This window comes from Pipistrellus kuhlii, unplaced genomic scaffold, assembly GCF_014108245.1.
Source record: "Pipistrellus kuhlii isolate mPipKuh1 unplaced genomic scaffold, mPipKuh1.p scaffold_m20_p_3, whole genome shotgun sequence".
NCBI lineage: Eukaryota > Metazoa > Chordata > Mammalia > Chiroptera > Vespertilionidae > Pipistrellus > Pipistrellus kuhlii.
Window position 1 is genome coordinate 181,308,604 of NW_023425529.1, and position 26,214 is coordinate 181,334,817.

The 26,214-nt window shown below is 42.6% G+C and overlaps 2 protein-coding genes and 1 long non-coding RNA gene across 8 annotated transcripts in view; 1 reads left to right on the forward strand and 2 right to left on the reverse strand.

The window, feature by feature from the left end:
- Positions 1-19,565, reverse strand: part of LOC123653291 — a 24,136-nt gene extending 4,571 nt beyond the window's left edge. Inside the window, exons 1-2 of the long non-coding RNA XR_006743020.1 lie at positions 19,513-19,565; positions 14,503-14,512 (exon numbers count right to left, since the gene is read on the reverse strand). This is a non-coding gene — a long non-coding RNA (uncharacterized LOC123653291). The remainder of the gene's footprint in view (positions 1-14,502; positions 14,513-19,512) is intronic.
- Positions 3,343-25,087, forward strand: LOC118730506 (LRP2 binding protein). 3 transcript variants are annotated; one of them, XM_036458519.2, is made up of 10 exons: positions 3,357-3,589; positions 4,030-4,153; positions 5,351-5,463; positions 9,508-9,621; positions 13,309-13,451; positions 13,529-13,634; positions 14,633-14,856; positions 17,243-17,417; positions 20,540-20,652; positions 24,559-24,905. In XM_036458519.2, exons 2-9 carry the CDS (start codon positions 4,048-4,050, stop codon positions 20,603-20,605), a joined length of 1,047 nt encoding a protein of 348 aa, XP_036314412.1. In that variant the 5' UTR covers positions 3,357-3,589; positions 4,030-4,047; the 3' UTR covers positions 20,606-20,652; positions 24,559-24,905. The 3 variants fall into 3 exon arrangements, with proteins under 3 accessions (XP_045444916.1, XP_036314412.1, XP_036314413.1); XM_045588960.1 differs by lacking the exon at positions 9,508-9,621 and having other exon boundaries at positions 3,343-3,589; positions 24,559-25,087; XM_036458520.2 differs by lacking the exon at positions 3,357-3,589 and having other exon boundaries at positions 4,055-4,153; positions 9,501-9,621; positions 24,559-25,087.
- The window catches only part of SNX25 (sorting nexin 25), a 93,125-nt gene continuing 88,818 nt past the window's right edge, over positions 21,908-26,214 (reverse strand). For 3 of the 4 annotated variants that reach the window (XM_045588957.1, XM_036458509.2, XM_036458512.2), the window contains 3 exons: positions 24,576-24,757; positions 22,953-23,053; positions 21,908-22,451 (listed from right to left, as the gene is read on the reverse strand). In XM_045588957.1, coding sequence (XP_045444913.1) covers positions 22,371-22,451; positions 22,953-23,053; positions 24,576-24,757 — 364 coding nt within the window. In that variant the 3' untranslated portion in view covers positions 21,908-22,370. Of the gene's footprint in view, positions 22,452-22,952; positions 23,054-24,575; positions 24,758-26,214 lie in introns of those variants that run through there. The other variant, XM_036458511.2, reaches the window with a different exon arrangement.

Genomic DNA, 26,214 nt, shown 5'->3' on the forward strand with positions numbered 1-26,214 from the left:
TTGTCCTTGACCACTGGTTAGGCTCATATGAGTGCACATAAGTCCTTTGGTTGATCTCTCCCTTTTATCCCCACCCTCCCTCTGAGGTCCAGCAGTCTGACCCATGGCGCCTTGTCTCCTCAATCCTTAAAAAAAAAAAAAAAAAATCGTCAGAAACAGACTTCCTGGCTTCAAACTAGCCGTTGAGCCCCTATACTGTATAACCTCTTATATATGCGCCCAGTGTGAAATGGATTGTTATCTTTTCCTAGGCACTTTTTGTTTTCAGGTTGATCTACAATAGCTAAAAGCTAAAGCTCCAGCCGTGTTTCCCTTCCCTAAAAAAGCCTTGAGTGAGTCCTTCCTCTGTACGGATCCCTCTGAAAGCAGGACTGAACAACAGGTAGGGTTGTTGTTATGCTTCCAAGGACCAGCTCATTGCCCTTGTGGTTACAACTTTGGTGGCGGCAGAGCGTTTATTTTGTAATAAGCCATAAAATGACTTTTGCAGTAATACATTTATATTACTATTCTGATAACATGAATAAACATGTTATAAACATACTATTCTGATAACATGAATAAACATGAATAAACATGTTTAAATCTACCAAGGGGTAGATTTAAACATGTTTATTCCTATGTGTACCGGGACATAAATGTGGGTATATATTTATGTTCAAACACCTACATAAGCCATGCTTTCGTTCTGTATGTTTTGTACTTAAGCAATTCACAGTACCTTTTGATGCTGTTTCAAGAATGTCACTGCAAAGATACTGCTGTTCAGTGAGAACAGGAGTCCCTATTGCCAATGGCAAATTGGCAATAGGGACAGGTGTTTGTCAATTAGGTAAGCACTTTTTTAAAGCGTATAATTGAGCTTCAGGGTTGCGCAGATACTCCCTTTCAGGAATTCCCTACTAATGCGAGGGATTAGCAGAGACGTACTTAGAATTCTGAACGTGTGCATGGTGAGGCTCAGGCAGGCCACATAGCCATCTCCGGCAGTGAATAAAGACAAACTGACTTTATTTAAGGAAAGGGGTCTGGGGATGGGGATAGCCAAAGGGAAGGGCGACACAGCACTGAGCCAAAGGCATTGGGTCCATGATGGCAGCAAAAAACGTGCTTAGGATAGTGCAACGTGGAAGGGCATGGGGGAAGCAACAGGAGAGCCTGGGCTGGGCTGCTCTGGCTCCCTGGGAAGTCAGAGAAAGGGGGGCCTCGGAGGCAGGTTCAGGGGGTGAGCCCAGGACGAGCTGCCAATGCCCATTGCTCCCCTGGTTGCAAGTCTCATGGGGGTGGGGAACACGGGCAAGGAGAAGTGGGGGGAGGGAATTGCACAGGCGTGTTCTGTGGAGGGAGAGCAAGAGCTGGGTCCTTTTCCTTGAACTGATTTCTCTCTCCCTTGCAGGTGGAAATCTTAGGAGAGGGTTCAGGGAGGGTCTTAAAGGAATATCAGCTTTCCAGGTGTGCTCTTTCAGGGTCCTGGTCTCCACTGTAGCTGGTCCTGAGGCAGCCAGGGTGTCACTTGGTGCCACTTACCTGGTTTTGCTGCTTTCCTGGGCCTGGAGCTGAAATACAGTGGAGCCCTAGATGTTATCTTCGGGGAGGCAAAGGTCAGGGGGTCTAAACCGCGTGACCAGTGACAGGCTAGGGAGCAGAGGTTACCCTGGAGACAAGGTTCTTGTTTTCCCAGGTTTGCCCCTTGCTAGGCACCCAGGGCTTTCTGCCCGGTGAGTTTCTCTTCCTGGCCCATCGTCCTTGCTCTGCTGGTGTCTGTCTAACAACATGGACTGCAGTTAACATAGGATAGGATGTTTGTGTGTTAAATGTGCCTCCTGTTACATCCTTTTCCTTTAAAACATGCATTAATTCTGGTAATTATATATTAACTTCCTGGTACATAGGGGAGCCTTACAAGGAAAGGGAATTTTGTGAGTAGTTTTTAAAGCTTTTCTCCCTTTACTCACTGTGTGTGTCTCTATTGCTCACATAGTTTCAGAAAAAAAATATTTGTCTGGATGGCTTACCCTTAGTAATGGAGCCAAAAGGTTTCCAAAAACTGAACAAAGCTGGTGGAGCAGAATCAGTTCGTGAGGACAGTGTCTTATTGGCAAGTAACTGGAGTTTTTAGTAAACGTGCAACCGATGGGATCAATTTTCTTAAAAGGAAATTGGTCTAAGATGCATATTCTCAACAGGCATTCTTCTTAGCAGTGATAGTTTCACTTAAGTTTGATTTGCGGGTAAATATGTTTCCAGAAGGAGGATGTCATTTAGAGTGAGAGTTCAAAAAAATAGATTAAATGCTGACTAAGTGACCACATGGACTGTCTTGAAGACTGAGGAAGCCTTTGAGAGGTTGTCCAGGAAGGTCAAAGGGACACAGAAGTCAACCTAAAAGAGCCCCCATTGGCCAAAGCAGTGGTCGGCAAACTGCAGCTCATGAGCCACATGCAGCTCTTTGGCCCCTTGAGTGTTTAGCAAAGGTCAGCTTAGGAGTGCCCTAATTAAGTTAATAACAATGTACCTACTTATACAGTTTAAGTTTAAAAAATTTGGCTCTCAAAAGAAATGTCAATCGTACTGTTGATATTTGGCTCTGTGGACTCATGAGTTTGCCGACCACTGGGCCAAAGCATCTTGGAAGACACGATAATGTACTGTTGGGTTATAAATCAATAAAATAAAATAGATATCCTTAAGTCCATACTGATATAAATGATTGAATCGATACAGAAATGAGAGCGAAAAGATCACCCTTCCTCACAAAAGAATTCCAAACTCTTCATGTGGACACTCCCGCTCCAGGAAGTGGGGAGACTCCTCTCCCACCCTGCCCTCTGGAGTGCGGTGACAATGACTTGCTCCTGAAGAGCCGAGTAGGGGGAGGGGAAAAATAGTTTTATGGTGGAGAAACCTAGGAAACACTGCCTCGGCCAGATCATTGTGAACATCATCGGTGATGAGTCATGTTAAGAGCATGCACCGCTGACATGAAGTGGTGAGAAGGTCACTTCCCCTCTTGCTCTTCTTTCCTACAGAATTTTACACATCTAGGAATAGACATTTTGAAACCCTCCACTTCCAACTCCTGATAATCCACACTACAGGTGAGGAAATTGCCTCCTAAAAATATTAAGTGACTATTCCAAAATCACAGATACTTAATTACTTCTCCCCCTAGTATACTGAATGGTCTCCCTTTCCTGCACGTCATTCTCATTAATGAAGCGATTTATCATCCAACACAGCGTCCTATCATCATGTAAATGGAGCTTTCCAAGCACACCCAAGGGTTGCTGAGTGTTCTTCACCACCAATCAGGGACCTCCCCTGGAAGCTTGTTCCTGATTGGTGAAGGCCCTGTGTAACCATAGAATGCAGAGGAATAAACAGAAAGCATAGCAACAACTGAGTTTGCTGTCTCACTATCCTCAGCCTAGGCCAACCTGGACTTCTTCATCCCAGATGAGGTGGCCCCTACATTTTATATGAAGGCTCTGATTTTCCGTTTAACCGTGACCCGTCTGAGAGCATGGCAATCCAATACAGGCAGGAAGATGAAACTGAGCAACACAGCTAAAATAAAGCGAATACCCAGGTAGAGCAGACGCATGCTTTGGTGTGAAAAGGATTACGGGCCTGGGGAGATTCAGATACAGGGCCACAGGAAGTGACTAGAGCACAGAACTGTATCTATGGGCAGTGTCACCAAATTCTACAATACTAGTGGCAGCAGCTGTGGCGGGTGAGGTGGCCCACGGCAGCATGTAAATTCATAGAGAGGATGTGCAGAGAGCTCTCCTCATTAACCCCACGCTGTGGAGTTGGGCATGGAGGATGGTTGGGCTGCTTCCCCTAGCTCCGAGGGGCCCTGGTTCCCTCAGAAGGAATGTGCACCACCAGGGCTGGTAGTTTGGTGCCCTATCCCTAGACAACATGGGGAGGTTGCTTTTCATGAGTGCCACGTGGGGATGGAGTGTCTTCTCAAATTTCTCTGGAGGAAGATACTTCTATCTTATTTTTTATGTTCCTTTACAGAATACACGTGGAAACAGGATGCAGTTGACCTATGAAAAATTGCCCAAGGACCCCATTTATGCCTCTATATCCCATTTGACCGTCAAGAACTCCAAATTCTCCCAGTGGCAAAAGGACAAAACTGGTACAAATTCTGATAGTACTTTCACTAAAAGTTAATCCGTACACCCGAGGGAAAAAAAAAAAAAAGAGAGACAAGAAATATGAATCTTATTGCTGTCGAGTAGGTGGTTAACTTGAGCCTTTTCTAGCTTTCCTATAGGAATCCGTGAAATTGCGATTTCACGCATCTGGCAGCAAATCACCAGTGGGGAAGTTTCAAAGAGCCCGATCCTGAGTTTACATCCGGGGTGTAGGACCCTCTTCTGGAAAAGGGAAGCCTGGTGGCTTGTCTGTTAAAGAGGACAATGTCATACTTTACTGTAAACTGGCCTTTAAAGCTACCTTTTTTTTTTCCTGTAGTCTTTTAAAAAATTAAATTGGGGATGGCTAGTGTTATGTCCAGATTTCAAGATCCCCAAGGACCACCAGGGAGCCGAGTACGATGCAAAAGCAAAAGAGCTTTTATTCAAACTCGAGTCTGGTCTCCCTGCCTCTACCGACGCAGCGGCAGGATGCAGAGAGCCCCGAGCTCTGGAAGTGTGGTCTTTTTATAGGGCTTAGGGTTGGGTGGTGGGGTGATGCTCGGACCACTGAGTTGGCTGGTTCTGATTAGTGGGGTGAGGCCAGGGTCCGGTTACACTGGGTTACTTCCCTCTGTATTTCTCTTGGCTGATTTAAGGGTGGGTTGGGTAATTGACACATTTTGTGGTCTTTCTCAGAAAGGGGTTATGTCGGAGACATAGTTATACAAGACATAGTTACACAGTACAAAACGGAGTCAGTCCTGCTCTGCCCTTGAAAGAAGGCCTACGTGCTGGGAAGGGGCCATGAGGCTGTATCTCAAGGCCTGGCCTGGTAACTCTATAGTCCACGGCCTCTCCGGAAGCATGCTCCAACCTTCTCACTCTCTTACAGCTAGCTCCTTTGGTTAGAGTAGCTCTAATTAAGCCTCACATGAAGAATTTCACTCGCCCGTGGATGGCTTTGCCTAAAGAATGGCACGTAGACTGCTTGCTCCTCCTCGTAGTGAACTGGGTTACTTTGAAAACCAAACCACGAATATTTCTCGTGACAATACCTTCTCCATTAGCCAAAGTGGAATGAGAACTAGGAAGGAAACCGGTGTAAAATGTCAGATGAATTCTGTATAATTGGTGGCTTGAAGAGAGAAGATTCATGTTGTGTTTAAAGTTGCAATTCCTTACCTTTCTTAAAATAGACTATTACAGCCATGCTAATCTGGTGGATAAGGCATTGAAGCTCTTGAAGGAAAGAATAATAAGAGGGGATGCCACGGCATATTTCCTGCGAGGTCAACTCTATTTTGAAGAGGTATCAGTCTTTGTTTATTTATTTATTTTTAATATATTTTATTGATTTTTTTTTACAGAGAGGAAGGGAGAGGAATAGAAAGCCAGAAACATCGATGAGAGAGTAACATCGATCAGCTGCCTCTTGCACACCCTCTATTGGGGACGTGCCCGCAACCCAGGTACATGCCCTTGACCAGAATCGAACCTGGGACCCTTGTGTCCACGGGCTAACGCTCTGTCCGGTTTCAGCCAGTCTTTATTTGTTTTCATTTCATTGAATACTGCTGTTAGATCCTCATAGCAAAATGTCTCCTTAAGTGATATTTAATATCAGGGAAATTCTGTCAAACTCCACAGATTATGGTTGTGGCTTCAAGTGTGATACAGGTATCAGCTTAAGGAGCTACCTGGCCTTTCTCCATTACAGTTATTCTAATGAAAGTCATTTATAGGAGACATCCTGATTTTGGCCCCTTCTCTGATTGAGTTCGACACCCCTATCCTATATAATAAAAGGGTAATATGCAAATCGACCAAACAGCCGAACGATTGGTTGCTATGACACGCACTGACCACAAGGGGGCAGACGCTCAGCACAGGAGCTGCCCCCAGCCCACAGGATTGGGGCCTGCTAGCCAACCTCTTGGTCCCTTCCCAGGGCGAGCAGACTCCAATCGCCCAATGGTGAACAGCAATCCAGGGCCCGCTGCCAGCAGCTGGGAAAGATGGCCCCGATCACAGGCCAGGCCTAGGGGTCGTACCTGTGCACAAATTTCGTGTGCCAGGCATCTAGTTTTGGTATAAAATTAAAAATCTAATGTTTATATTTTTGCCCAAAATATTTATCATCTAAAGTATTTTCACTCCAATGTCAGTAATACAGCTTCAGTTCTTCACTGAACCCGAGGGAAGACGTGAAAAGGACCAGCTGTCCCTACTGTGTTTCCCCGAAAATAAGACATCCTCCAAAAATAAGACCTACTTATAGGTTTCCTTCTGAGTGAAATATAAGGCATCCCCCTGAAAATAAGGCCCCCCTAGGCTAAACATGAGAGATTTGGTCCACTGATTCTAAAAGAAATGGAGTCACAAGAAATTCACCAGGAAATTCAGGAATTGGATTGTTATGATGATGTTCCAGATGATGATGACATGATTGTCATTGAATAAATGAGTAAATTCTTGATAATGTAAGATTCACAGTTTGTCTGGTTTGTGTTGACAACTACCGTACTACCGTACCGTATACAGGTAATAAATTTCCTTTATTTTCATTTAACAATAAATGTGTATCATATTCTTCTTCATGGAAAAATAAGACATCCCCTGAAAATAAGACCTAGCGCATCTTTGGGAGCAAAAATTAATATAAGACACTGTCTTATTTTTGGGGAAACAGGGTAATCCCTCACCATCCATTGAATATTTGGGCAGCTGCTCACCTATACCCCACTTACTCTCTAATCTTTTGATGGCTCCTTCATTCATTCTGGCAACAAAAGTATTTGTTGAGGACCAGTCATGCCCCTGTCACTGTGAGGATAGCACAACATAACGCTTAATTAAAGAATCTCTTAGCTTTGCACATGGGTTTGAACATGGCCCTATTGCTTTTAAATGCTTATCTGTGGGCACAAATACTTAACCTCTTGGTGCCTCAATTTTCTCACCTATAAAAGGGGGGCAATAATGCTGTTTCATTGAGCTATGGTGAGGGTGTATTAATTATAAAACAGGGCCTGGCACCTAATACGTGCTTTATAAGGCTTCACTATTATGTGCTATAAAATGAAGAGGGACTCAGAATGGTCCCCATTTCACAAAGGTTACAGTCCAGTCGGGGAAGACAATAAACATGTATAATTAACAATAAGGAAAAGTACTAGGAAAGGAATTAACTGCACACGACGATAGAGAATAACATAGGGATAGGGTGGAAAGACCTGTTGTGGAAACTAACATTTGCAGAAAAGGAAACACAACGCAGACAGCCAGCGAAGTGCGTTCCAGAGGGAGAACAAAGAAAACGTTTCGTCGATGACAGAGTTCTGAGACCTCAAAGAGACCAATGTGGAATAAGGCAGAGGTGGCTCTAGGTGAGCTTTGCTTAACATGTAGTAAGAAGCCATCGAAGGGTATTGAGTCTGTGATGAAGGCAAGCATAGAACCAATACCAGTTCGGGGGGAAATTTCACTAGTTCAAGCAAGAGAGGTTAGTAATCTTGACCAAAGTTGTAGCAGTGGAGCTGGGTCCTAGATTTATTCTGGAGACACAGACAGTGGTATAATGGACTGAAAAATAGAGGCTGGCCAGAAAGGAAAATTAATGTTAACTACTTAGTCATTTACTCATTGATATGTGGTCTTTAAAATAAGTAAATATTTGTTAGGATTTTGATGTAGTTTTTGTTAATTTTTATCAATTTGTTGATTAGTTATAGTTTATGAAAAGAGAAATTTAATTATTTTTCTGTTTTCCAAAAGTTGTTTTTCTCTAGCCTGCTCTTCCTAACAATGACCTTCCAAGTCAGTAAAAGACCCTTTCTACCACTACCAACGATTCATTCTTTAGTGTGAGGCATTTTCATGGCCGATTGAAATATAAAGTCCCTATTAGTCCTTTACACCATAGCATGTTTGTTACCAGACTGTCTAACTGCTGAGGAGCCTTTAACGTGATAACACATAACATGTAGGTTTTTATAGGAAGTTGGGAGAAAATTAATTTTAGAGAAACACACACTTGCTTTTCCATGTCTTCTCAGCTGGAAAACTGCAAAAACTGAAGGACACAAGCCATAATAGTAGTGGATGCTTAATAATAGTGAGTGTCCTTCATAAGGATATTCACTACTATTAAGAAAATAGATGAAGCCAAAACCGGTTTGGCTCAGTGGAGAGCGTTGGCCTGCGAACTACAATAGAAGGTCCCAGGTTTGATTCCGGTCAAGGGCATGTACATTGGTTGCAGGCGCATCTCCAGTAGGGGGCATGCAGGAGGCAGCTGGTCGATGTTTCTCATCGATGTTTCTAGCTCTCTATCCCTCTCCCTTCCTCTCTGTTAAAAAATCAATAAAATATATATATTTTTAAATAGATGAAGCCAATGTAGCAAAATGGGATTACTAAGAATTTATATGGTAGTTATGCAGGTAGTTATTTTTATTGTCTAGTCTACAGGTGATAGATAGCTTGTACAGTACCTTCTTGACCTGCCCGCAGGGTATGTCAGCAAAATGTGGGCAGAGGGCAGTTCCCTCCTTACTCTGTGTAGAGCAGCGGTCGCCAACATTTCGGACTTCATGAACCACTGGTTGGCGACCTCTGGTGTAGAGGAACATATAAGCTACCCTTTAAGTACAAGGTAGGAATCAAGGCCTTCACCAAAACCGGTTTGGCTCAGTGGATAGAGTGTCGGACTGTGGCCTGAAGTGTCCCAGGTTTGATTCTGGTACATTGGCTGATACATCTCTCTCATTGATGTTTCTATTAATAGCTCTCTATCCCTCTCCCTTCCTCTCTGTAAAAAATCAATAAAATATATATTTTTTAAAAATCAGGGTCTTTAATTACTATGAACATGAAAATATTTTATAGATGACATTAAATATTTTGGGCAAAAATATAAACAGATTTTTAATTTATTGTGCAAGAATGGATTTTATACTGCAGTATCTCACATCTTTTCTGAGGCGTTGGTCCCAGCTCTGAAATTTCTCAGACTTCAGGAGTGGCAGGGAGGTGGCAGGCTAGATTGAGCAGCCAGCTAAGCCGTCATTTCAAGAGAGGATTGGCAAGAGAGGATTTCAGGAGAGTAAGAGTGAAAGCCAAAGAGAATCTCACCTAAATTCCTGCAGTCCCTTCCCTCAGTGGCCACGTTTAGGTCTATTTAATTCACTTTATAGTGTGTTGACTGTTGTCAGTGACTTAACTTGCAAATTCCATAAATCTGTGGCTGTCTTTTCTAGGTTTATTTGGTGCTACTGGTGAGATTTGGGTGGGAATTAAATAACTGGGATTACTTTAAGATAATAATAATTCAGTATTTCCTGTGAGCTGGCAGGGATGGTATGAAGAAGCATTGGAACAGTTTGAAGAAATCAAGGAACAAGATCATCAAGCAACTTACCAGCTGGGCGTAATGTATTATGATGGGCTGGGGACCGCTGAAAACGCTGTAAGCTATTGATTTGTTCACAGTGTTTAAGATCTCATTTTCAATGGATTATCTGATACAATTGAAATTATTCACATTTTAATTTTACATTTCTATCCTTATAGTTCAGTAATCTCTAACTTTTTGCATTCAAAGGATATAGCATTAGTCATTTTTCGTTTGTGTGAAAAACAAATTTTCTTTTTTGCTCTTTCTCCTTGCTACCATTAGATGCCAATAATTTTCCCTTTTAATATGCTTTCCTGTGTTTTTTAAAGTTATTTCAAAGCTATATAAAGATGGAGGGGAAAAAACTAGAAAATAAGCAAAAATTAGGATCATTCCAAATTCTGCCATTAAATATAAACATTGTTATTATTTTAAAGTATGTGCTTTCATGAATTTATATATATATATTTATATATATATAAATTTTGTATAACATTTAGAAGTGACAAATCTGGTATTTGTGCAGAAGAACTTCTCTTGTAAAGCATAATGAAATATTTAGGTGTGAACTGTACTAATATTTACATCTGCAAATGACTTGAAACAAAGCAAAAAAAAATAGAGGAAGCAAATATAGCAAAATATTACTGAGAATTTATATGGTACTTATACTAGATATTTTATTGTATATTTTTTCTACTTTTCTGCATGATTAAAATTTTATATAAAAAGAAAAAACTCAAAGAAACTCATAATTATTGCAGCAATCAGACAAATGTAATTAATCTAAATTTCCTTGTTAAAAGAGAGTAAATATGTACTTAAGAAAATGACATGTATTTTTTAGTGCATCAACAAAGCTGTTCAAAGAAGCATAGAAACAATTTAAAACTTGATGTAGAAATTATAGTCCAATAGCAATAAAGCTCTGTTTAATATGAAAATCATAATACAGAGCCTATATGTGCCAAACATGATAGCATCAGACTACATAAAGAAAATGGGCTAAAAAATAAGTTTACAAAATATTAAATTTAATTTCTAGACATGATAGATAATATTCAGTATATAACAGGTAAGTTTTGTAAACTAAGCAACATCCACACCATAAAATTCCCAACATGAAATTTTAAGACTCCTTGTTTAAGATACCAAAATTGAAAATATACTAGGCATATATGTTTGAGGACAAAGAAAATCATAATGAACAATGCCCCCCCCCAAAAAAAAAAAATAAGTTGTGTGATGACAGTTTCACTCATTCCTTAAAATTTAAATAATCAGAGCTTCAAAATTTATCTAAAATGTTCAGGTTTATGTTCTCACAGTCACTTCTGCTTTTCTTCTTCCCCAATTTTTTCTCTATACTCTTCATCTTTGCAGCTGTACCATTATCTCTGCCCCGGCATAGGTCACTGCCTGTTATCTTTGCTGGTCTCATAAAACAGGATTGTGCTTGCAGCATTGCTTCTAACATGGAGGACCACACCAGGTCCCACCTAGTGAACAACTTGAACTTGTTCATCAGTCATTTCAGTTGCCCCACCTCACAGGATTCTTCAACTTGCTGAGGACTCTTCCTATCCTACCCTTTCCCCTTTCTGTGTCTTCTCCCTTAACCCTCTCCTTTGCTGATCCCAAATGAATTTATCCCGTTTTCTCACACAACGTAGTTCAGTCACCTCTTCGTCTGCCTTCCTTTCATTCAGGTCACTTCCTCCGAAAGGTTTTCTGTGGCCATGTGACCAAAACAGCCCCCTTCATTTTCTCCACAGGCTTGATGATGGTCTCCAGGGTTACTGCTTAACTTCTTTCTCCCTGTTGGAATGTAAGCTCCTTATAATTAGGCAGTTTTGTCTGTCTTCCTCCCTGCGGAATCCCCCGGGATTCAGACCAGTGTCAGACCCACAGCAGAGCCTACAGTGTTGGCTGATTAACTTGTGGCCCTGTGTTGACAATGCTGCTATCAGGTATCACCTCAGGAGATTTTCAAAGAACTTACCTTTGGGTTAGTTTCTCCAAGAAAAATTATGGTGGCAGCTGTTAGGATAAGAAAATGTTTGCCTTTGTTACAAACAAAATCAATATCCATTAAAATAATATAATAACCAAGTAAGATTTAGCCCAGAAATTTAATAATTTGTTAATAAGGAAATCTATGAATGTAATATACCACTTGAATAGCCTGAATAAAAGAAACCATATGATGGTTTTAGTATATTGAAAGTTTCATAAAACTCAATATTTATTCATAATAAAAAACATTAAAAAATTTTTTTAAACAGTACTAGGAAGTACTTCCTTAAAACTTCTGCTCTTGTCCCAAATTCATTCATACAGCCACCAAAGCCATATTTTCAAAATTCAAATCTGATCATGTCCTGTCCATCTTTATAAACTTTTACAGACTTCCATGTTGAAGATGAAAGAAAGGGACGTAACTTGGTCTGTTCCCATGGTCAGCCAGCTAGCTAGTCTTTAGTTTCCAAACCAGTAACTGCCATTCCAAACTCTCCCCAGGGATCCTGTCTGCCTGACCATCGCCATCAGTGGGCTTCACTAGGCATCGCGAGGCCAGAGCACTGTGACTCCATCTGAACTTGGTACTGGAATGCCATGTGGAACCTTGACTTCACTCGGTCCACCAGGCTTCCCAGCTTTATTATATTGGCCACCACACAGAATGTATGCCTCTCTTGTCATCTGTCTTCTTACATACTCCTGACTCCACATTGCTTGTCCTCTCCCCTTCCCAGCTGCCTGGCAAATAGAGGCCCCCAGGACCTCAGCCTTTTCCTAGACCTCTTCCTTCATTTCCTTGCTCTGTCAGAAACGTGGCTGTCCCTCAGGCAGCCCTCTGGTCGAGAACCCTCCTTCCAATATCACAGAGTACCACAGTGCTCAAAGGTGTAGCTGGCGTGATTTCCACTCCCCAATTCACTTTCCACCCAAGCACAAAGTACCTACCTTTACGTTCAGACCAACTCATTGCCTTTCTAGTTCTATCAATTTCTTGGCCATTAGCCATTCCCTAACATTAACTTGAAGACTGGCTCTGGGATTAGTTTTCCTCCCTGTATGATCCCATCACTTTATCTGACACCTAAACTAAGAACCGAGCAGCAAGAAGGAGCAACCATGTAGGACTACCAATGGGAGGGTTTACCGCCACTTCACTGGCTACCATTAAGTCCTTACTATCCAGGTGGAGGGAAAATGGTAGATACCTCATACACTCACAAAAATAAATCCACATAACCTGGGGCTCACAAAAAGTAAAACACCTTTATTTCCTCATCTACTGTGCTATGTAGCCAGCAACAGCACTTTGAGAAAGCAGCGAGGGATATTGCAATATATAAACACATGTTGATCATCAAGAATTATTTTCTTTGGAGTGTTTCAAGGCTTGGGTCGGATGGATTTCTGGAGGGTGAAAGCTGTGTTGTCAGTGGGTAGACTGTCTCCTGCACACTCTCTGTGGATATCTTATGAACATTAGTATAGACCGGAACTGAACCCGGGACCCTTGAGTCCGCAGGCTGACGCTCTATCCACTGAGCCAAACCAGTTAGGGCCAGACGATGACCTTTTACTTCCTTATTTCCAGCCTTGCACACCCAGGACAACACACCACTTGGGCACAGAGTCAGGAATTATATCACGTCAGGGGTGAAAGCTTCACAACATTACTGGGAGAAAGAATTTAGTTTGGGTAAAACTAAAAACTGGGGTTGTTTCTCTTTTCTTTTGTGGAAGGGAAAAGGAGTGAACTATATGAAGCAAATAATTGATTCTCCATGTCCCAAAGCAAGACACTTGCAATTTGCAGCTGCTTACAACCTTGGAAGAGCTTATTACGAAGGAAAAGGCGTTAGCCGATCGATGGAGGAAGCTGAGAGGTACTTACCTGAGAATGAGTTTTCGTCTTAACCATACACTGACACAAACAACCACTTGCCTTGCCTTTCTCTTCCAGACTTTGGCTTATTGCTGCGGACAATGGAAACCCTAAGGCCAGTGTGAAGGCTCAAAGCATCCTAGGGTTGTATTATTCAACGAAAGAACCCAAGGAGCTAGAAAAGGTAACGTTGATCTGTTTCAATGTTAGTTAGAATTCTATTTAGATTGTCTCGCTATTTCTTTTTTAAGAGAAGGGTGATAAGGAATACGGCTTTGAATCTCTGACACTTCTTTAAAACGTAAAGAATGTCAGTGTTAAGATCTCAAAGCTCATGCTATCCTTTACTCACCTACGAATGCTACCTTCCCCGCCTCTACCCAAAGGGACCCCGATGTGAGAGAATTGGTATGCTCTAAAGAGCTACCCATGCAAACTGTTATTCCATGCGAGCTTCCAGGGAGAGTCCTGAAATAAAGCCCAAATCCTGTTAAGTGTGAATTAATGATGACATTTGATTTGAGGAAGGAGCAATGATAATAGTAAGTAAAATATACTAGATGAAGATTAGACCCATTTAAGATTTTTATGGAACTATAGTTTCTCTCTTCACCATGACTGAAATAGTTTCCAAGAAACCTTACAGGGAAAGGAAATGTAGGGATAAGTCCTGCTTGTAAGGGGCACCAAACAGTCTAAAACCCTCCTTGGACAACTGAGCAGCCAACCCGTTTTTGGACAAATTCACAGTCTCGTAGCTGAGTATTGATCAGGTGTTTCTGGCCCCCATGTAGCCCTTACCCTTGGTTGCCTTTGATCTGGAAAGCCCCATCTCTGACTTCCTGAGCGGCCACAGCTGCCCCTCCCCACTGGGCCTCGTAGCAGGTCTGTCTCAAAGCCCTGCAGACACCGTTCCAGATCCCCACCCTCTCGATCCTTCCGGTGGAAAATCTGAAAATCCTGAAACCCGAGACAGCCGAACTCACCTGCTCTGTGGTCAGGCGGGCTCACCGTCTCTAAGGCCCGAGGAGTTGATGCCAGCCTGAAGGTACCTCCCAGGGGCTAGAACAACTTCCTAGAGATGAACGGACAGCGCTCTCTTCTCATTGGAGACTTCGTTCTTTCCGGTATCCCCTTGTAATGTCACCCTGTGAGTAACAAGCCCACACTGCTTCCGTGAAGGCATTCTTCTGGCACTCGGAAGCCTGCGGCAACGGGAGCCTGGAGTCCCAGGGCGCGCTGGGGCTCATGTACTTGTACGGCCACGGCATCCCCCAGGACACGGAGGCCGCGCTGCACTGCCTGCGGGAAGCCTCGGAGCGCGGGAACGTCTACGCCCAGGGCAACCTGGTGGAGTACTACTACAACATGAAGTTCTTCACCAAGTGCGTGGCCTTTTCCAAAAGGTAAACGGCTGGGGACGGTGCGTGCAGCCACGCTGAGTGCGCGCTCTGGGCCGGGTGTGTTCGTAGACTTGCTACAGTATTGTGAACGGTGGCTGTGGAGGGCTGGAAATGTGGCTAGTGCCCTAGTCGGCAAACTGGGGGGGTCTTTGCCCCCTTGAGTTTTTAGCAAAGGCCAGCTTAAGAGTACCCTAATTAAGTTAATAACAATGCACCTACCTATAGAGTCTCAGTTTCAAAAATTTGGCTCTCAAAAGAAATTTCAGCTGAAACCGGTTTGGCTCAGTAGATAGAGCGTCAGCCTGTGGACTGGAAGGTCCCAGGTTCGATTCCGATCAAGGGCATGTACCTTGGTTGCGGGCACCTCCCCATTGCGGGTGTGCAAGAGGCAGCTGATCAATGTTTCTCTCTCATTGATGTTTCTAACTCTCTATCCCTCACTCTTCCTCTCTGTAAAAAATCAATAAGATATAAAAGAAAAATAAATAAATTTCAATCGTTGCACTGTTGATATTTACTGTTGCTCTGCTGACTAATGAGTTTGCTGACCACTGGGCTAGTGCAACTGAGGATTAAACTTGTAAGTTTCATTGGATTTGAATGAAGCAGCCACATGTGGCTAATAGCTACCATATCAGGTAGTACAGTTCTGTGCCATTGGTCTTCAGGATTTCTGTGGCATTCGCTCCGCTCAGTGCACCAGCTGAGTGAGCTTCAGCAAGTTTCTTAACTTTTAGGGGACACCAATTGCTTTATTTATTAAAAAATAAATAAAATACTTCTTCAGGATTGTAAAAATATTGCGTATAAAGTACTGAACATGGCTTGGCAAGTAAAATGTATATTAACTATTAAATTCATTTCTTCCTACATCCTTAGCAATACATAACTGCAATATGGCTTGATCAGGGCTGTAAAATAAGAAGAATGGTTAAAAGACTCCAACACTAACATCTGATAAAATATTTGGAAGTTTCCATAAAACATGGAGCTTTTCTGTGAGCCCTGTATCTTCCTCCTTTTACTTTCCCACCACAGACAAAAGCACCGCACCGGGAAGAACAGCTGTGGCTGCCCTTCCCTCCAGGAATGCCGCCTACGCAGCCCACGGCTCCTTCCCGCCAGCCCCCGGGAGGCAGCCACGCCAACGGGGGATGAATTGCTGCCTCTCCCCTCTCCTCCCAACAGCTTGGCTCCCAGACAGCGGGTCACATAAAGGTGTGCTCACCAACATCCCAAATCCCCGGTGCCCTCTGATTAAAACGAAGATTTTACAAAGTTCTTAAAGTCTTTGAAACTTCACATTATTGTCCACATTCTTATTCTCCATACCATTAGGGTTAACATGATTAGATCTCATTCTCACACAATTCTCCATATCTGTGTCTGGGTTACACAGAATGAATTCTCTCTCTCTCTCTCTCTCTCTCTCTCTCTCTCTCTCTCTCTCTCTCTCTCTCTCTCTCTTTATAGCAGCACAAGTCCCCTTGCTTATATTTTTAAAATATATTTTTATTGATTTTGGAGAGGGAGAGATAGAAACATCAATGATCAGTATCATTGCTCTACTGCCTCCTGCACCCCTACTGGGGATTGAACCTGCAACTTGGGCATGTGTCCTTGACCAAAATCGAACCCAGAACCCTTCAGTCCACAAGTAGGTGCTTTATCCACTGAGCCAAACTGGCTAGGGCTATTTGTTTGTTGTTAATCCTCACCCAGGGATATTTTTCCGTTGATTTTTAGGGAGAGTGGAAGGGCGGCAGAAACAGCCACGTGAGAGACACATGGATTGGTTGCCTTCTGCACACCCTCCCCACCACCACCACCACCACCAGGCCGATGATCGAGCCTGCAACCAATGTATGCACTCTTCACCGGAATCAAACCTGGGACCCGTTAGTCCGCAGGCCAACGCTCTATCCACGAAGCCAAACCAACTAGGGCCAGAATGAATTCTTTTTATTGCCCTTTTTAACCAAAGATGGATGTGCAAGTTTTTTTTTTTTAATGTGTTTTCTGGTCTTATGTGAGTAAAGTCCAAATTTAAGATCCATGTTTAAACACATAATCCAAAGAAATAGAAAATACTTTTTCCCCATTGTTGAAATCTACAGTGATGTTAAGTTTAAAATACTAATATTATAAGGAAACAACCTTTCTTTTCTGTTCTAGTCATTTTCTAGGTTACTAAGCCTGATTAGAATAATCACAGGGAATTACTCTTTCCGGTGTTAACTATGCTATGCTTCCCTTTCACTGCACAACTTTGTCAAACAGGTAGAATGGGGAAATCATTTAAGACACAAGGACCATTTGTGGATAGGCTGTTTGTGAAAACGTAACCCATACCTGACGTCCTTTCATTTCACAATCTCCGTCCTAACAGGATTGCTGACTACGATGAGGTGCACGACATCTCGACGATAGCCCAGGTCACGGACTGTCTCCCCGAATTCATCAGCAGAGGCATGGCCATGGCCGCCTTCTACCACGCCCGGTGCCTGCAGCTTGGCTTGGGGACCATAAAGGATGAAGCAACTGCTAACCAATATTACTCTAAAGTAAGTGAGCCCGAGGGATAAGCATCAATGACTCCGAGACCACTTCTGTGGACGAGTGTTCTTTCCTCCTTAGTTACTGTATAGATAATCTCTGTTTATAGAGAGGCTGTCAGACATGCAGCCAAGCATGTCAAACTCACGGCTGGTGGGCCGCATGCCTAATTTAAGTAAATGAGGTATGTGGCCCGCCTGACATGCTTGTTAGATGATCCTGTCAGATTCTTGTTAGCATGATTAGAAGTCCTGTATTATTCTCTCTTACTCTGATGCTATCTTCAGGCCAGCACTAAGAGCTTAAAGCCAGAATATCCATGCCTTCTTTCACCCAGAAAAAAAGTGTGAGCTTGATCCTCGTTCTAGTACCTTAATGAAATGTAGTTTTGTAAAAAGTTTCCATGCTGAAGTGAGGAGGAATATTCATGAGTTTGCGGTAACCAGTTAAAATAAGCCTTTTCATGTTTTAATTCATGTGATTTAGTCAAATTCCAACGTATTTCATGTCTAAAATTCCAACAACTGTTAAAAGAGGGGAGGGGTGGGTGAGGGGGATGGTAATAAAGAGTAACTATATATATATATTTAAATATATTTTATTGATTTTTTACAGAGAGAAAGAGAGAGGGATAGAGAGCTAGAAACATCGATGAGAGAGAAACATCGATCAACTGCCTCCTGCATACCCCCCACTGGGGATGTGCCCACAACCAAGGTACATGCCCTTGACCGGAATCAATCCTGGGACCCTTCAGTCCGCAGGCAGATGCTCTATCCACTGAACCAAGGTTTCGGCTATATATATATTTTTAATAAAGAAAAGACAGCCTGGCTGGCGAGGCTCATTTGGTTTGAGCACCATCCTGTACACCAAAAGGTTTTGCATTTGATTCCCGGTCAAAACACATAACTAGGTTGTGGGTTCAAGCCCCAATTGGGGTGCATACAGGAGGCAACTGATGGATGTTAACTTGTCTGTGTTTTGAAATCACTGGGATCTTTCAAAAATTCCCAAGCCCAGGCCTCATTTCAGAGCAGCTCAATCTCAGGCCCCGGGAGTGGGCCCTGTCTGTACTGAAGCACCTCGGGGTGCCAGTGTTTGGGACCCCTGGCAGGCACGTTTGGGAACCCTGAATTAAGTGGAAGTACAATCCACATACACAACCAACCTTTGAGATATTTATCACTACATCAATCTGTAGTGTGAATAATTGCCTTTACTTTTCAGAAATCTGAATCTTGCACATATTATACCAATTTCCAAACCAAGTCCATTTCAGATTACATGTATCTTTTCTAAATAAACATAAGCTGAGACAACTCTGGGTCCGGACAGCTTGTGATCCTCGAACGGTTTTCCAAGTGGTGGGAGAGAATGCCCTTGTTACTCAATTGCGGTCATTGTATTTTCTGGGAGAGACTTTAAAATGGAGAAAGTGCAGGTGCAGCAAGCCAGAGAGGGTCGGGAATCCTGTCATATGAAGCATGACCAGACACTGAGTGTTTCCTTCAGAGAAAAGGACACGGGGGGTCCTCAGCGTGGTCCTCCCGGCTGACAGGCTGTCCCGGAGAAAAGGCACAGTGGGGGAGGGAGGGCAGAGTGCCAGCCTCTGCAGTGCACTGTGGGAAAAGCTAAGACCACGATGGCGCAGGGACAGTGCGCTACCGTCAGGAGACCCATGTGGGTCTCCTGGGTGCCTGCCACCTCCTCCTCCCCAGGGTTACTGTGAAACCAGCACTGTCCGCTCCCCTGGACCTTCAGTAACTCTGCAGCACAGGGAGGGAAGCTGTAGCTTAATATAAAGAAGAATCTTCTCATGCGGCTGTCCAGGAAATAACAGTTTTTCCTGTAAGGTGGTGGCTTCTTGTCACTAGAAACAACGACGCAAGTTTCTAGTGACCAGTTGTCCTGGGTCCTGACGGGACGGTGTCTGCATGGAGTGAGGTCAGGATGAGATCATCTGACGCTGCATCCCAGTTCGTCACATTCTATGACATGGTGCGCTATTACGTATCAGTATTTACTTTAGTCATAATAAATCATATAATTTAAAATAAGATTGTTATAGTCTACAGGCCCGGTGCATGAAAATTCATGCACTGGAGGGGGGTGGTCCCTCAGACTGGCCTGGCCCTCTCAAAGTCTGGGAGCCCTCAGGGGCAAGAGGCGAGCTGGTGATCAGGGGAAGACAACAGCCCATCACATCTCTGCTGCTGCCACTGCCAGCAGCACAAGCCTTGGGCGACCCTAGGGGGCTGGGCAGCTGCCAACCAAGGCTTGCTTGTGCCTCGGGCAGCTAAAGGGCTGAAGGGACTGGAGGACTCCAAAGGCAGGCCCTGCCACCCTGGCCAGGCTGAGGGAACTGGGTGCCACCATCTTTGAGGGCGGGGCAGTCAATTAGCATATCCCCCCCTTATTGGCTGTGGATGCTGTCATCTTTGAGGATGGGGCAGTCAACTAGCATATTCCCTCATTGGCTGTGGGCTCCATTATCTTTGTGACCACGTGAGGGTCAATTAGCATATCCCCTCTTTAATAGATAGGATGCTGTTATTCATATAATGAGAACAATTTTGAGGCTAAATGTTCATGTTTTCCATATTACTTAAGAATTCATATCATAGAAATGCTATATTCTTGACACAAAATTTTCTTTTTCAGATGATAAGAGCATGGTTATTTTTAGTATGATTTTTTTTTTTTTTAATATATACACTACTTTGAACTTCCCTAATTAAGAAATCAGAACAGATGTGTATCCTAATTAAGAAACTCCCTTGAGCCCTAGCTGGTTTAGCTCAGTGGATAGAGCATTGGCCTGTGGACTAAAGGATCCCGGGTTCAATTGCAGTCAAGAGCATATGCCTGGGTTGCAGGCTCAATCCCCAGTAGGGAGTGTGCAGGAGGCAGCCTATCAATGACTCTCTCTCATCATTGATGTTTCTATCTCTTTCCCCCTCTCTCCTCTTCTCTGAAATCAGTAAAAAAAAAAGATTTTTAAAAACCCTCCCTTGAAAATAATTGTATTTTACTATTCTTAAAAACAAACCAAAAAATTGTTAAGAAGTAAGAAAGACCCAATAATTCAAAATGTATTTAAATAAGTCACTCTGTCTTTTATTTTAAGGCTTGTCGTCTGGATCCTGCATTGGCAGATGAACTTCACTCTTTACTTATTCACCAAAGAATTTAGACCACAGTGCATTTCAACAAAGACCGTGCGTCCTAATGCCTTCAAATGTATGTATTTTTATAACAGTAACATCTAGTTATTTTCTGCTTCGCAAGTTACATATCTTGGTTTTTTTCCTGATTGCATGTCACTTTCGTTCTTGAATTTGTATTTCATTAATTTTGTGATTTGAAATGTAGCTACAAGCTCAGATTGCTGGATTAGTCCTCAGAAATCCAGCTCTTAGACTCTAGACTGGCCTACGCCAACCACATCAAATACTGAAAACCATTCAAACAGTGTCCTAAAAGACTTAGTGCAGCCTTAATTTTAATAACTTCAGAAGTATAAATGCTACCACTCATAAAATTTTATATGCATTTTGAATAAATTTGTCATTTTAACTTGTTTTTTAAATGTTTTAATTTAAAACTCACAAAAATGTGTAAGAAATTTAATGTGTGTGTTTATTTTATAATTTGTGTAACACTTGAGCTTCTGAAGTTACTAAAGCTAAGACTGCACCGAATCTTCTGGGACATTTTATATTCTCAAAAGAAATTCTTATAAATAATTAACTTGGCTGATTTATGATAAACTTTAAAAACAGTGGGTTTAAGAAATTGCTTAGACTTCACCCTTCTTTATCTTAAATATCTTAATTTAATGAGGGAAAAACTGCTCTATTCCTGTAAGACAATCAATTAAAGCAAGAAGTTTTCTTTGTATTTCATTTTCTACATTTTAAGAAACCTAGATGTATTTCAAAGGAATATGAAATGTGCAAAAATCCCAATGAAATCATCAATACAGAACTATAACTAAATATGGTTAAAAGTTAAATGAGCAAGAGGCTTTCTTTATATCAGTGATATTAATGAAGGCAAAAAAATGACTGAAAAGTGGAATTCATATGCAGAGTACTGTAGTGGTATACATCTGTGAAACGAAAACATTGGCAACGATGTCTTAAGATACCTAATGTCTTCTTCGTAAACATTCTAAGCTAATGTTGCTTTATGGAATGGTATCCTCCTCTTCCGGCTTCCCCATCTCATCCCTGCCCCTCTTCAGTTCAGCTCACATCCCACCTCCTGAATGCACCATTTCAAGCACTAATAAGGCTCTTCTCATTCGCATCAATCATCGTATTTGTTACATATTCATTCTTGTCTGGATAAAAGGCAGCAAACTTCTCATTTCTTTGCAGAAGTACTTACATGCACAGGGTTTTCTACAAAAAGGGTGCCAGGAAGTATTGCCACCTCTTTTTTTGAGATATAAGTGTCTTAAACATCACAGAGCTCTATGCTTTGTTTTTAAATTTTATTGCTTCAAATGCTTCAAACTATGGGAAATCTTTGGTAAAAATAAAGACAAATTTTCACAAGAACTTTACATAAAGGATAGTACAACAATGTTCTTCAATACACATGAATATAGGAATGTTCAAAATCCTCAGAGAGGAAATTAACTGTACAGTATTCACAGCTCTTCATTTTAAAACAGCTTTTCATAAATATTTATAATATTTCCTAGGTTCTTATCACATTAACACTTATATTTCAACTTTAAAGTATTTATATCCTTATTAAAATAATCCCAATCATTAACAGAAGTGGTTTTTCCGATGCCTGCTACAGCATCAATCTGCTTAGCTCACATGAAACTGGAGGGAGGTCCCTAAAATAAAAGTCAGGATTGTTCTCAGTGAGGCCCTCTGCGGAAAAGAGGAAATGGTTCATGTCTATTATCACAGACATCTTGGTGGTTTATTCGTGCAGACTCAGACCTGGCCGGCTCTCAGCGGGTCCCCCTGAGCTCGCAACTCAGGACACAGTTCAATCAGCAGCAATTCCATCAGCACCTAACCAAGAGAGGAGGAGAAAAGAGGAGGAAAGGGTGTTTTCTCTCTGAGGGTTTACTCCAATATCTATCTACAGTTAGGAAAAAGGTCTAGTTTTAGGCCTGGGTTATTCTCAGTGAACAAATTACTCTCAAGGAGAGGGAATCCACGGTTATTTCGTGGCCTGTTAATCACTACCAACCGTCAGCAATGTTTACCATGCTACCTGTGAGAAGACGGCGGCCTGGGACACCATTTGCTATTGACATGAGAAAGCCAAGCAGCCGGCACAGATACCACAGGCCACAAAGCAGACAGCGTGAGAATGAGGACAGTGCAACCACCAGGGGCATGTTTTCCTCTCTTCTTGCCACCAGGTTTAATAGGCAGACACACAAAGGGAAGCAGAGAACATGGGTCAGAGCTGCAAGGAATAGGAACGATGAAGAATACAGAGATTGTGTGTGTGAACAGAGTGTAAAATTAAAGAAACAGCCCAGTGGTGGGCTTTGCATTACTCACATATAATAGATGCTTATTGGCTCTTGTTTCTTGCAGTGCATTGAATATTTTTATTATACCATGACGGGCATTTTGCTGTCCAACAAGGTTCTGAAGCATATCTGAAAAATTAAGTTTAGATGCTACGCTGTTATTGACCAAGTGCATAATGTGTAGCTATTCAGTGAAGGAGATCTTACGTGTATGTGCACAACAAATGAAGGCACTGCCTTGGCCAGTGTGGCTCAGTTGGTTGGAGTGTCATCCTGTACACCAAGTACATCAAACTTGTGGCCCGCGGGCCGCGTGCCTCATTTCTTTGGCCCACGTTAGCCTTAGAGTTTGGCATGCTTGCTGTACACCAAAAGGTTGCCGGTGCCATTCCTAGTCAAAGCACACACCTAGGTTTCAGGTTCAATCCCTGGTCGGGCGTGTATGAGAGGCAACCGATTGATGTCTCCCTTCTATACCCCCCTTTTCCTCTCCTGTCCTCTCCCTTTCTTTTTTTCCCTCTGTAAAATCAATAAATATATCCCTTATTATAAATAAATAAAGGGAAGGAAAGAGAGGGGAGGGGGGGGGGAGGGAGGAGAAAGGGAAAGGAAGAAATCTATGGCCTGAGGAACATGACCGATCAGTTCTTTTCAAATGTTTAAAGAACAAAGGTTATTTAGAATTTTTCAACATAGGCATTTATACACACTGTAATTTTAATACAGTGCTACCCAATTAAAAACGAAGTGTTCAAGACACTATACTTTTTTCCTGGCCGGTGTTGCTCAGTGGTAGAGCATTCACCCGTGTACAGAGTGATGGGTTTGACTCCGGGTCAAGGACATGTACCTGGGTTGCAGGTTTGTTCCCTGGCCTTGGTTGGGGTACATGCAGGAGGCAACCAATCAATGTATCTCTCTAACACTGAGGTTTTTCTCTCTCTTCCTTTCCTTTCCTCTCTCTAAAAATCAATAAACATGTCCTTGGGTGAGGATTAAAAGTAAGTAAATAATTAAATAAATGCACCATGGCCTAAGGAACATGAATGATCAGTTTTTTTCAAATGTTTAAAGAGAAAATAAGATTTAGAATTTTTCAACATAAGACATTTATACAAACTATAATTTTAATACATTGCTATCAAATTAAAAATTAAGCATTCAAAACAGTGTACTTTAGTCGAATTTTTAAAGCAACGTATTTATTATGTGTTCTAAAACATTCTTCTGGTTGAAAGAATTATATAACTAACACTGTTCTTTTTTTTTTTTAAATATATTTTATTGATTTTATACAGAGAGGAAGAGAGAGGGATAGAGAGTTAGAAACATTGATGAGAGAGAATCATCGATCAGCTGCCTCTTGCACACTCCCTACTGGGGATGTGCCCGCAGCCAAGGTACATGCCCTTGACCGGAATCGAACCCGGGACCCTTCAGTCCCCAAGCCAATGCTCTATCCACTGAGCCGAACCGGTCTCGGCACTAACACTGTTCTTATTAAGATTCTCCGTACAATGTCTTAGCAAGGGGCAGGACATGACTAAAAAATGTAATTTTTCATAGCAAATAGTGTTTCCAGACAGATCTGAGTGAACCCTCATCAGCTAACCTCCCTCCCTCTCTGCCCGCAGGTGAGAAGCCGCCTCACCTGGAATGTTTTCTAGCAGCTTCTGCTGGGCTCTCTGCTTCGTTTCCTGGCTTTGCTCTTTGCTTCTGATTTTGGTCGGTGGTGCCAGTTTCCCGTTTGGCCAAAAAGCATCCCGGAAAACGGTGATGTAGTAAACCAGCATCTGCTCGCTGAAAATCCAGTTTACCGTGTCCCGAATTTGTCTTTTAAGAGAAATATATTTCTTGGATGAGGTTTTAAAAATTTTTTCATACTCAGTTCTCAAAAGGCATTTATCAATTATCAATAAGTAGGTTAAGACACAGCCTGGTCTAAATGTTTGATGAATAAACTAGGAATTGGCTTTTTAAACTCTGGCTCTGAGAGTTGGTTGTGATTTTGGTAAATCCTGAATGACCATTTATTCCTGAGCTTGCATTTTCTTTGGTGCTGACTTCTGTGGTGTCTTTCACTGAGAGGAGACTGACTTGTCTGAAGCTTGCACTATTCTAACTGTGCTCAGAACTTAATACACTGATTTCTCCATGAAGTGCTGTCAACCGGAAGCAAGCCACCGAAAGGCGTTAAAAGGGGCTGAAACATCCCCGAGTCCTGAGGTGCGGGGAGAACCACATTTCCTGGTCTGGGCATGCTGTGGCAGATCAGCCGGCAGAGTCCTCACCCAGGGACTCATGGCACATGCTCACCGGGAGGACCAAGAGATTCGCTCTCCAGCCATTTCCCATCTCCCCGGGAATGAAAGTCGGGCACGGTGATAAATAAATGGATTTTATCTGCAGCCAGGTCTCCTCCACAACCCTGGTTTCATCGTTGTTAGTCCAAGTCTAACCAGTTATGGGGCTGCTGTCAGGGGACAGGTAACTGCCGTGCAGAGCCCAAGCGTGGCTGTCACTGGGAGCAGGGAGTCTCTTTGTTGGGAGGGGAAGAATCATTTGCGAATTCAGTGCCAGAAAGACCTGAAATTTCAAACTCAATTCATGAGCAATAAATTTAAGAATTGGACTTACCAACCAGATTTTTAAAGGGACAAGGTAAGGTTTTCAGACTGCACACAGTCACCGGTCACTACTGAATCTCCCCTCCACTGGAGTCACACTGTTGTCTGTCTGTAACTGCACGTCTCCAAGACACCCCCCTATGCTGCTTAGGACGTCCATGCAATGCACATCCAGACCAAGTACAGTAACTGCAGTAACTTAACGGCTTGTGGTGTAGAGCCTGCATCACCAGGCAGACATCGTTTCCTGTCACGGGTCTTTGGGTTTATCACAGTTGCTCCATGAAGAATGAATAAGAACTTTTCAATTTGCAACTTAATACTGGGTAGTGACTCTCACCAGAGGCCATCGCCTACGTCTTTTCTGTTATAATAGGTCAGACTTTCTATCAGCCAAAGCCACAGGAAGCTCTGAAGCAGTCCTGGTCTGTGGAATGGGAGTTGTACATGGCAAGTGCTACTGCTGATTTCTATGTCATCATCAGCCAAAGGCAAAGCAGCAAAGGCCCGCGGGCAGGGCTCCATGGTCCCCGCCTGACAAACAGCACTGCGAGGAAGAGCCGACATCCTGCAGGCGCCCCTCCTCCAGCCCTGACATGACAGAGCCATGTCTACATGGGAGCAAGAAAGTGTGAATGACTTGCCGAAACTGAAAATAAAATA